At 37.2% G+C, this 12355-nt stretch overlaps 1 protein-coding gene across 1 annotated transcript in view; it reads right to left on the reverse strand.

Annotated features, from left to right (window-relative positions):
- Nucleotides 1-575: 575 nt before the first annotated feature.
- Nucleotides 576-12355, reverse strand: part of IL36R (interleukin 36 receptor) — a 47559-nt gene continuing 35779 nt past the window's right edge. Inside the window, exons 9-10 of the mRNA XM_090280375.1 lie at nt 4962-5123; nt 576-3025 (exon numbers count right to left, since the gene is read on the reverse strand). Coding sequence (XP_090136501.1) covers nt 2607-3025; nt 4962-5123 — 581 coding nt within the window. The 3' untranslated portion in view covers nt 576-2606. The remainder of the gene's footprint in view (nt 3026-4961; nt 5124-12355) is intronic.

Raw genomic sequence — 12355 nt, forward strand, 5'->3', positions numbered from 1 at the left:
GTGCAATATTTTTTAGTTTGATGTACTTCTATTTGTTTGTTTTGTTGTCATTCTTGTTGTTTCCTTGTTTCAGGAGATATGTCAGAAAAAAATTTGCTACAAGAAATGTCTGAGATTTTACTGCCTGTGTTTTCTTCTAGAATTTTTATGGTTTTGAGTCTTACATTTAAGTCTTTAATCCATTTTGAGTTTTTTCTTGTGTATGGTGTAAGGAGATGGTCTAATTTCTGTGGGGGGGGGGGGTTTGCTTGTTTGTTTTTGCTTTTCCATGTACCCATCCAATTTTCCCAACACTATTTTTTGAATAAACTATCTCTATACATTGTATGTTTTTGCCTCCTATGTCAAATATTAGTTAGCCATAAAGCTATGGGTTGATTTCTGGGCTCTCTGTTCTGTTCCATTAATTTATGTGTCTGTTCTTATGCCAGTACTATTACTGAATGGCAGTTGGGGTCCTGCTGCCCACTGCCACCCTCTAGACAAAATTCCAGAGAAAAAGGCTTGGTAATAAAAGAAACGAGTCTTTATTCAAAAGCTTCACAGTTTTATTAATAACAGCTTTCCAGATGCATTAATTACTTAAACATCAATTAAAGCTAAACTTTTTAATATTTAAATTCTCCTATCATTCCCCCTCTTAATTTTTAATAATTTTATTTCTATAGGGTTAGTTTACAAACTAAAACAACATAGGATGCAACAGCTACACAATTTTGGAAGAATGGCAGATTTCTACCTCGCAGCTGATTCCCTCTAGAACACCCAAAGAACAATAACCCTGCCACTCTCTGCCAGGCCAGCCTGATCCTGGGCTGCAAATTCCTTCCCATCCAAAATACCATCTGTTGGGAAACACAAGCATCTGCAGCATGATCATCCAGGCATCCTCAAGGTAGAGAGTGTGACAGCCAGAGCCAGCCCTCTGAGAACCCTTCTTTTATTTCAGATCTTCTCACCCATAAGTCCATGTGCTCTGGAAGCATTCAGTTTCTCAGGCAATCCTGTCCTAGATTGTTTACCATTGCCTTGAGCAACCTCCTCCTACAGTCCCTCCTCTACCCCTCCCCAGTGATCTGATCAGCCCTCTGAAACAGTACCTGTCTGTTTTTATTATAACAGCCTTGTAGCATAGTTTGATATCAGGTATTGTGATATCTCCAACTTTGTTCTACTTGTTGAGGCTATTTTGGGATTCCATATAAATTTTTGAAAATTTTTTTCTAGATCTTGAGATATGCCATTTGTATTGTAATATGAATTGCATTGAATCTATAGGTTGCTTTGGGTAGTATTCTGGGTCTTTTGCAGTTCCATATAATTTTTTGGAATATTTGTTCTAGTTCTGTGAAACATGTCATTGGTATTTTTATAAAAATTGTGTTGAATTTATAGATTGCTTTGGATAGTACAGACATTTTCATGATGTTAATCTTCCTACCTATGAACACAGTATATCCTTCCACTTATTTATATCTTCCTCACTTTCTTTCTTATAATTTTCTAAGTACAGGTCTTTTACCTCTTTGGTTAAATTTATTTCTAGGTACCTTATGGTCTTTGTTGCAACTGTAAATGGGATTGTTTTTATTAGTTTCTCTTTCAGATAGTTCATTACAAGTGGGTAAAAAGCCACCAATTTCTAAACACTAATTTTGTATCCTAGCAGACCACTTTTTAAGGCTCCATGTCATCATCCTCAGAAAGAGTGTTGGACTATATCTACTCTTCAAGTTAGCCTCTTTGGAAGTTGTGATAAGACTTTACAGCTAATTTTTAGTATCAAAAGTCTTTGAAATTTGTTAAGTCATAAATTGACCTATGGTCAAGATGTACTGACTAACCGAAAAATTACTTTGTTTTACTTGGACTACAATGACATCATGTCAGGGGGCTAACCATGTCTCTCACATGTTGCTCAGAGTTGTGGCTGACATAGGGCAGTTGAAAAAATAAGTGAATTATAACTTACTTTGGTTTGTCAGATAAAGTCTTTCAAACAAAGGGCCCATCAAGAGTGAGACTAATGGGCAATTCCAGTGTCAACACTGTTGGTCCCACTGTTCTAGATGACCTCTAAGTCATTTCCAGTATCAACCTGGTAAGACTGTGGTCACAGCTATTTATTTGAACTAGAGGAGTGAGAAGGGCTCATAAACACAGCAAATATCCCCTGAAGACCAAAGTCCTACAGACATTGGTCAGGCATAAAAACTGCCATTATCCTTGCCAGCCCTCTCCCAGCCCACAGACTGCCTTTTTGTCATCCCTTGACTACTCAAGCTCCCATCTCTGGCCCTACTGGTACCACACCATGTGCCAACTTATTGACATCTGAACTAAGCTGCAACTCCCTGTGTCCTATTCCTCAGAGGTTCAAATGCTAAATCTATTCCATGTTCAGCAAATGTTTGTTAGTGTTCAAGGCCAATAAGTTAATGAGAGCCTTCTTTAGAAGTGATGTCTTTCTCCAAAGAAATATCCTAATCAAAACAAGCAAACAGGCACAGTCCCTCTCAACAGTACATAATGACAAGCTTCGAGTAGATGGCTTGAATGCAGTGCCTCTTGTCCAAATGTGAGCCACTCCCTGCAGACAAACTGTATCATGGGGTAAGCAACTCCATGCTGGCATTCCAGATGCCAGCAGTGAGATCACAGGGCATGTGCTTCAGCAGCTGGGCAGGAGAAGTTGGTGGAAACCTTTTGGGTGGCATGCAGTATCTCACTTTTTTCCAGAATTTGGTGTTTGCACGCAGTGACTCCTCTGTGAAGTCCCTGTTCCACTGGACAGATCCATACTTCTGTTTGATGTACTGGATTGACTCTGGCATGGCTGCATAGTTTTTGACTTTCTCCACTTCAATCAGAATGACCTTCATCCCATCCTGGATGAGAGCATTGTACACAGCAATTTGTTCCTCTGACATGTCCTTCAGTAGGTCAAAGCCCAGCGATTCAGGACCTATGATGACGATCAGTCTCCTGCACAGACTAATGTTTTCATCGATGACACTGGCCACAGCTACAAATAGAGAAAGAAGGCACAGAAGACCTCATGATTGAAACAATCCAGATCTTAATGCTCTTAAGAATATTAGAAATGGATGTTAAAAAGAAACTTTAAAATAAACATTACCTAGGAATGGATTAACATGAGGTTTTAATTTTTTTCTTCACCTGAGGACATTTTTTTATTGCTTTTAGAGAGGAAGGGAGGCAGAGAAACATTAATGTAAGAGAGAAACATTGATTGGCTGCTTTCTCATACGTTCTTGGACCAGGGATCAAACCCACAACCTGGGTATGTGCCCTGACTGGGAATTGAACCTCTGATCTTTCAGTCTATGAGATGACACACCAACCAACTGAGCCACACTGGCCAAGGCAACATGAGGTTTTTTTAAAACATTTATCATCCCCTCTGTGAAAACTTCCTTACTTTCCCTAAAATATTGGTCCTTTATGTTCATGAATCACATATTTTGATAGTTAATTGTTGGTATGTCACTTTCCTCAGCCCACTGGCTCCACCCACAGACCATGAACTGCTCAGAACAAGGATCTTATTATGCCTCGTTTTGTATTCCCAGACTTAGCTAAAGATGTGGTATAAGTGATAAACATATTTTTTTAATAAATAGACTTTTAAAGGATAAAAAAATGTAGTTAGCTTAAATGTCATATTAATCTTTATTCGTGTTTTTCTCTTGTGCTTTATAGCTATTTAAATGTCTAGGATTTATAGGACTTACTAGAAACCAAATAACATGCCCTGATGATTTCTGTGGCAGGAAGGGGAGAATTGTTGAAATACTCATCTATGAATAATTTTTTTTTAGAAATAAAGGTCAAGTTTTAACTCTTCCTTACACATAGTTTAAGAATAGACAACAGCTTCCCAAGAGCAAACTTTTTTGGGGGGGGGTTATTTTAATATATCTAAAGCCTAGAAAATTATCCCAAATTATTGAGTACATAGCAGGTACTCAATAAGTATCTGTTGAATAAGTGAATGAGTGATTATTGATATGGTTATGAAATCAGAGCTATTCAACATGTTTATTACAAGCACTGGACTAAATTATCATTTCTTCATAGAGGATGATTTCATAACTTGAAAAGATCTGAGCTGAGATAGCAGTGTGGTCTCACTGTGGCTATGAGTAGCCTGCACATTTATAGAAGTTAGAAACCTTTTAAAGCCACCCAGAATAAGCCACTACCAAAAACTATAAAGTAGTAATATTTGTTTCCTGGTGACCAGAAAAGGATGCATATTTCAAATTTCAGCCATTGACTATATAGGCTTCAAAGGGAGAAACCTGCATCCATTGAGGGTCTAATATGTACTGAGCTCCATACTGATTCTTGTTCAGGTTTAAACTCACTTATTTCTCTCAACCAAGTCAGGGAAGCATTCCTATCCCAATTTGACAGATGAGACAACTGAAGTTCAGAGATATTAACTGCACTGCCCAAAGTTACACTCTTATTAAATGAGAATTAAATACCTATTTTACTGAGATAGGGGAAGATTAGGGTATTGAGGTTTAGGAATCAGCTTTAAACATGAGCTGATTTACATATTCAAAATGACAGAAAATATTCAGCAGTTAGTCTCAAAGACATCAAAGCAAGTAACCAGTTTCAATCTCTTGACCAAGGCTATGTCATCCACCACCTGTTCACATGAATGGGTTAGCTATATCCTTGCTCAAAGCGATAGTCACATTATTTCAACCAGGATCCCAGTTATCCTATTGCAGGGATGAACCTAATGAGAAAAGAGAGCTTGGTTCTAACCTCCTCAGCTCAAGGGCTAAGGGCTGGGGAGGTAAAAGACTTGCGATCTGTGGAGAAGGCAAGCAGTCTACCATTTGAAAAGTGGAGGAAGAGAAAGTTTCCTTTACTTTAAAAAAAAATTCATTTGTTGTTTTTCTACTTCGCTTAAAACATACCTTGTCCAGGAAACTCATCCCTGCCAAATATAAATAACTGATATCCACACTGCCTTTCCAGCACCTCCGGCAGAACCTTCAGAACGAGTGTGCCCACATTATATCTCTGGCTTTCTTTTTGAGGCTTGGGGTATAAGACATATGCATCATACAGCTTCCCATCTGGAAAAGAAATGGGAAAAACTATGGAATAATTCCTATCAAGTTTTTCTTACATTAAAAAACTAAAAATCTGAGTTGCTACCATGATGTCCTTTTCACTTCCGTATGCCCAGTTGGCTCACTTGGGGTCAAGCATTGCCATTCTTGGCATCTCTCTTTTTTTTCTTATTATAATTTATTTATTGTTTTTCTGTTACATTGTCCCACTTTTCCCCCCATTGCTACCCCACCTACTCACCCCCCAGCACACAGTCAATCCTCACTCTGTTGTCCATGTCCATGGGTCATTTATACTAGATTCTTGACTAGACACTTCCCTTTCTTCCCCCCATTTTCCCCCTCTACCCTCCCCCCTGGTCACTGTCAGTCTCTTCCTTGTTTACATGCCTCTGGTTCTATTTTGCTCAATTGTTTGTGTTGTTCATTAGGTTCTTGTATTAGGTGATATCATATGGTATTTGTCTTTCATTGCCTGGCGTATTTCACTGAACATAATACTCTCCAGTTTTATCCATGCAAATGGTAGGAGTTCCTTCCTTCTCTCTGCTGCATAGTATTCCATTGTGTAAATGTATGACATTATTTGATCCACTCATCTACAAATGGGCACTTAGCCTCTTTCCATCACTTGCCTATTGTAAAAGAGCTGCTATGAACATAGGGGTGCATAGGTTCTTTAGAATTGGTGTTTCAGGATTCTTTGTTTATAATCCTAGCAATGAAATTGCTGGACCAAAAGGCAGTTTGATTTTTAGTTTTGAGTAAATTCCATAATGATTTCCATAGTGGCTGCACCAGTCTGCATTCCCACCAACAGTGCACTGGGGTTCCCGTTTCTCCACATCCTCACCAACACTTATTGTTTGTTGATTTGTTGATGATGGCCATTCTGACTGGTGTAAAGTGGTATCTCATTGTGGTTTTTATTTGCATCTCTCTGATGGCTAGTGATGTTGAGCATTCTTTCATATGCCTATGGGCCCTCTGTATGTCCTCCTTAGAGAAGTGTTTGTTAAGGTCCTTTGCCCATTTTTTAATTGGATTGTCTGTCTTCTTGCTGTTGAGTCGTATAAGTTCTTTATATATTTTTGGAATCAAAAACCTGTCTGAGGTATCATTAGCAAATATGTTTTCCCTAGCTGGTTCTCTTTTCATCTTGTTGATGTTTTCTTTGGCTGAGCAGAAGCTCTTTAGTTTGATGTAGTCCCATTTGTTTATTCTTTCCTTTATTTCCCTTGCACTAAGAGATATATCAGTGAAAATATTGCTACATGGGATGTCTGAAATTTTCCTCCCTATGTTTTCCTCTATGATTTTTATGGTGTCACATATTACATTTAAGTCTTTTATCTGCCTTGGGTTTATTCTGATGTATGATGTAAGTTGGCAGTCTAGTTTCTTTTTTTTCTTATCTTTTCTTTTTATTTATTTATTTATTTATTTTGCAAATCCCTGTCCAGTTCTCCCAACACTATTTGTTGGAGAGGCTATTTTCACTCCACTTTATGTTCCTTGCTTCTCTGTCAAATATTAGTTGACCATAGAGGCCTGGGTTTATTTCTGGACTCTACTCTATTCTGTTCCACTGATCTATATGTCTGTTCTTATACCAGTACCAGACTGTTTTGATTGCAGTGGCTTTGTAGTATTGTTTGGTATCCTCCTACTGTGTTCTTCCTCAAGATTGCTGCAGGTATTCGGGGTCTTTTGGGGTTCCATATAAATTTTTGAACTATTTTTCTAGGTCTGTGAAATATATTATTGGTATTTTAATGGGGATTGCATTGAATCTATACATTGCTTTGGGTACTATGGACATTTTAATGATGTTGAGTCTTCCCCTCCATTAACATGGTATATGCTTCCATTTATTTGTATCTTCCTTAATTTTTTTTCTTCAGTGTTATGTAGTTTTCCAAGTACAGGTCTTTTACCTCTTTGGTTAAGTTTATTCCTAAGTACTTTATTTTTCTTGTTGCTATAGTAAATTTATTTTTTTCTAGTTTCTATCTCTGATATTTCATTATTGGTGTACAGAAATGCCTTTGATTTCTGAATATTGACTCTGTGCCCTGCCATTTTGCCAAATTCACTTATTAGATTAAGGAGATTTTTCATGGAGTCTATAGGGTTTTCTATGTACACTATCACGTCACCTGCATATAATGAGTTTTACTTCCTCTTTTACAATTTGGATGCCTTTTATTTCTTTTTTTTTTTTTTGTCTGATTGCTGTGGCTAGAATTTTCAATACTATGTTAAATATGAGTGGAGAGAGTGGACATCTTGTCTAGTTCCTGATCTCAGGGGGAATGCTTTCAGTGTTTGTCCATTGAGTATGATGTTGGCTTCAGGTTTCTCATATATGGCTTTATTATGTTGAGGTATGCTCCCTCTATTTCCAGTTTTGCTGAGTGTTTTCATCATAGATGGGTATTGTACTTTATCAAATGCCTTTTTGGCATCTATTGATATGATCATGTGGCTTTTGTCTTTCATTTTGTTTATGTGGTGTATTACATTTATTGATTTGCGAATATTAAACCATCCTTGCATCCCTTGGATGAATCCCACTTGATCGTGGTGTATAATCTTTTTAATGTGTTGCTGGATCTGGTTTGCCAATATTTTATTGAGGATTTTAGCATCTGTGTTCATCAGCAAAATTGGCCTGTAGTTTTCTTTCTTTGTTGTCTTGCCTTGGTTTTGAAATTAAGATAATATTGGTCTCACAGAAAGAGTTTTGGAGTCTTCCCTCTTCTTGAATTTTTTGGAATGGTTTGAGGATAAGGGTTACTTCTTCCTTAAATGTTTGGTAAAATTCACCTGTGAAGCCATCCAGTCTGGGGCTTTTGGGTGCCAGGAGTTTTTGATTACTACTTCAATTTCACTAGTTGTTATCATTTTATTCAAGCTTTCTGCTTCTTCTTGATTTAGTTTTGGAAGATTATATGTTTCCAAAATATGTCCATTTCACCCTGGTTGTCAAATTTCTTGTCATGCAATTGTTCATAGTAATTTCTTACAATCTTTTGTATTTCTGTTGTATCAGTTGTAATTTCTCCTCTTTCATTTCTGATTTAATTTATTTTGGTTCTCTTCCTTTTTTTTCTTTCTGAGTCTGGTTCAAGGCTTGTTGATTTTGTTTATCTTTTAAAGAACCAGGTCCTGGTTTTATTGATCTTTTGAATTGTTTGTTTAGTCTCTATATCATTTACTTTTTCTCTGATGTTGATTATTTCCCTCCTTCTACTCACTCTGGGCTTTGTTTGTTGTTGCTCCTCTAGTCCCTGCAGCTGTAGGATTAGGTTGCTTATTTGAGATTCTTCCATCCTTTTTAGGTAGGCCTGTATTGCCTTGAACTTCCCTCTCATGAATGCCTTCGCTGTGCTCATAGGTTGTGGGTTGTTGTGTGTTCATTAACATATGTTTCCAGAAACTTTTTTTTTCTTCCTTGATGTCATTGTTAACCCATTCATTATTTAATAGCATATTATTCATTCTCCATGAATTTGAATGTTTTTTGGTTTTTTCCTTGAGGTCAGTTTCTTGTTTCGAGTCTATATGGTTTGAGAAGATGTTTGATATAATTTCAATTTTATTGAATTTGTTGAGGCTTGTTTTGTGTCCTACCATATGGCGTATCTTTGAAAATATTCCATGTGCATTTGAAAAGAATGTATATTTTGCTTCTTTGGGGTGAGAGGTTCTGTATATATTATGCTTCAATACCCTTGCTGTTTCTTTGATTGGAAGATCTTTCCATAGTTCACAATGGGATATTAAAGTCCCTTACTATGAGTGTGTTGTTGTCAATATCCTTCCTGAAGTCCTCTAAGATTTTCCTTACATGTTTGGGAGCTCCTATGTTGGGTGCATGTATGTTGATAAGGGTTATATCTTCTTGATGGATTATTCCCTTAAGTATTATGAAGTCTTTCTTTGTCTTTTTTCATGTCCTTTGTTGTGAAATTTATTTTGTCTGATATAAGTATTACTACCCCCACTTTTTATTCATGTCCATTTCCTTGAAATATTTTTCTCCATCCCTTCACTGTCAGTCTGTGTAGATATTTTGTTCTGAGTTGGATCTCTTGTAGGCAGCTTATATGTGGGTCATGTTGTCTTATCTATTCAGCTACCTTATGTCTTTTTATTGGAGCATTTAATCCATTTACATTTAAGGTTATTATTGGTAGGTACTTATTCATTGTGATTCTTTTCCTTTGTACCTGTGGTTTTTTTTTCCTCTCTCTCTTTTTCTTCATCTTCTTAAAGCAGTCTCTTTAGTATCTCTTGTAATGCTGGTTTGGTGGAAATATATTCTTTTAGACTTCTTTTGTCTAGGAAATTCCTTATTCCAGCTTCTAATTTGAATAAGAGCCTTGTTTGGTCAACAAGTCTTGGCTGTATGCCTTTGTTTTTCATTGCTTAACATATTTTTTGCCAATCCCTTCTGGTTTGTAGTGTTTCTGTTGAGAAATATGCTGATAGCCTTATTGACTCTCCCTTGTATGTTATTTGTTGTTTCTTTCTTGCTACCTTTAGGATTCTCACTTTGTCTTTGAGTGTTGATGTTTAAAGTATGATGTGTCTTGGAGTTGGCCTCTTTGGTTTCATCTTCACTGGGACCCTCTGTGCTTTTTGACTTGCATGACTTTTTTTTTATCTTCAAGTCAGGGAAGTTTTCTTTCATTACTTTTTCAAACAGGTTTTCTATTCCTTGTTCCCCTTCTTCTGGTATCCCTATGATATGGATATTATTACATTTCATGTTGTCCTGAAGTTCTCTTAAACCCTCTTCATTCTTTTTAAATCTTTTTTCTTTTAGTTGCACTGTCTGGTAATATTTTTCTATGTTGTCCTCCAGCTCACTGATCAGATCCTCTGCTTCATCTAGCCTGCTTTTATTTTTTTAATGTGTTCTTCAGTTCAGGGATTGTATTCTTCATTTCCTCCTGGTTCTTATTGATAGTTTCTATGTCCTTTTTAATGCTGATGTAGTTCATAGTAAGTTCCTTGTAGCTTCCCTGGAGTTCTCTATAATTCCCCTGTAGTTCATTAAAGTTTTCTCTGAGTTTGTTGAATTTATTGAGCTTCCTAATAATCACTCTTTTGAATTCCATGTCTGATATTTTGCTTGTCTCTATTTCATCTAGCACTCCTTCTGGGGATTCTTCCTTTCCTTTCCTAGAGGGATTGTTTCTTTGTCTCCCCATTTTATGTGTCTCTTGTTGTTTGCTTTTTTCTTAGATTGGTCTGCTTTGATTTCTTTTGATTTTGTGGTGTGACCTTACGTAATAGGAGACCTTTGGGATTCAGTGGTGGTGCACTCTTTGATCTCCTGAACCTGATGCTCTTGGGATGTGCCTTATGCCATTTATTTAGGCTGTCAGTTGTATTTCAGTTATGGTTGTTGTTAAGTTGCTTTTTGGTGGAACCTTCCCTCCAGCTACCTGACTGAGAGCCACTCCACTCACCATGTCTTGAATTCTTTGGTGGAGGAGCTCTTAAAGCATAAACACACAAGCCAGGCAAGAAACCCACAGCCTCAAAAGTATCCCCCACCAACAATCACACTATCAGCAGCAAATGAGTCAGTATTACTATAGATGTAAAGAGATAAGGCAATTATACTATAGGAAAAACAGGTAAGAGTTGATCAGCTAAAAGAAAAATGATTTTTGAGAGGAAAGGGGGAAGAGCAATACTAGCAATGAGTAGGGACAAAGCAGTATGAGACAGTAAGTAAAATTTACCTTGTATTTTAAAAAATGGAGTGAAGAACACAGAATAAAGAGGGAAAATATATAGTATTAAGTTTAAACAGAAGTTATAGAGTATGTATTTAGTGTGAGAGTGAACATAAACAAAACAAAAATAAATAAATGAAGATGAAGAAGAAGAAAAAGTAGGAAACAAATCAGACAGTTTTTCCCCAGTACTATGGACAAACTTTGGGCTATGATTGATATAGGTGGGATGGGAATAAGAGGGGAATAAAAATAAAGAAAGAAACACTTAAGAGATGTTCAAAGGCAAGGGATGTGAATTTGAGATGATAAAAGTGATAGATATACTAAGAATGAGGAATAAAAATTAAGTGAAAAGAGGGAAATAATTTCAAATTTAAGCTGAAAGAAGGAAAGGGCTGGATGAAGGTATTCATGAAGTAGGAGAGGGGACCTATAGGATTTGAGACTTGAAATACTGAAAGAGTGAATATCTGTGAATAAAATTACAATAATGCCACAACTACACCATATCATAATGCACAAATACTGATCAAGGTGGAGAGAGAATAAGTGTATTTTATGAATGGGAAAAAGAGTGTGAGATGAAATAACAAAAAAAAATTGTTTTGAGAGGCTGTAAAGTGGAAAAATAGTATGAATACATAATGAATACTAGTCATAGTAAAAGAGAATATAGAATTTAAAACAAAAGTAAGAAGAGGAGATTGGATGTTAAAGTTGAATAATAGAAGGGAGGAGCAAAATATGATATTTGGAATAAATTATAATATAAAAACTAGTAACTTAAGATGCATAAACTGGAAGTACAAGAAAATAATTCATGAAGAAGACTGCAGTGGAATTTGTCCCAGTAATATCTAGTTTTTACTGCTTTCTTCTCTTTCTGCATCTGCCCCTGGTCAAAGTTCCATGGGTTTCATACATTCCTTTCTGGCTGGCTGGCTGTGAGGAGATCTAGCTGGGTGCTGAGGCTGCTCTTCTCTCCCTCATGGGTCTGCTGACTTCTCCCCTTACTGCAACTCTCCACTGTGAGCTGCACTGTGTTGGGTCCCACTCACTGGTCCTGTGGTGCCCTCTAGTCCTCTTCATTTTTGTTTAGCAGCACTGTTATGCTGGTGAGCTGGCATGCATGCACAGAGTCCTTGCCAAGTCTCAGGTCCTGCTTCAGCTCTTCTTCCAAAAAAAGTCTCTGCATGGCTTCCGAACTGCAGCACCAGTCTGCATTTTTGTTTAGCAGAGCCATTGTGCCTGCATGCAGGCCTGCAAGCCCAGGGATCCCTACTGAGTCTCAGTCTTGCCTCAGCTTTCCTCCTAAAAAAGTCTCAGTTTGGCCCCCACATTTCATCACCGGTCCCTGTGGGCCCCAATCTCTGTGCTCTCCCCTGCTCCAAAATTCACACAGTCTCTTGAAGTCAGTGCTGGCCTCTGTTTCCCATGCCTCCAACAGTTTCACCAAACCTTCTCACTGAATCCCTC

The sequence above is a fragment of the Furipterus horrens genome, unplaced genomic scaffold (genome assembly GCF_987537825.1).
Source record: "Furipterus horrens unplaced genomic scaffold, mFurHor1.1.pri manual_scaffold_6, whole genome shotgun sequence".
NCBI classification, from domain to species: domain Eukaryota; kingdom Metazoa; phylum Chordata; class Mammalia; order Chiroptera; family Furipteridae; genus Furipterus; species Furipterus horrens.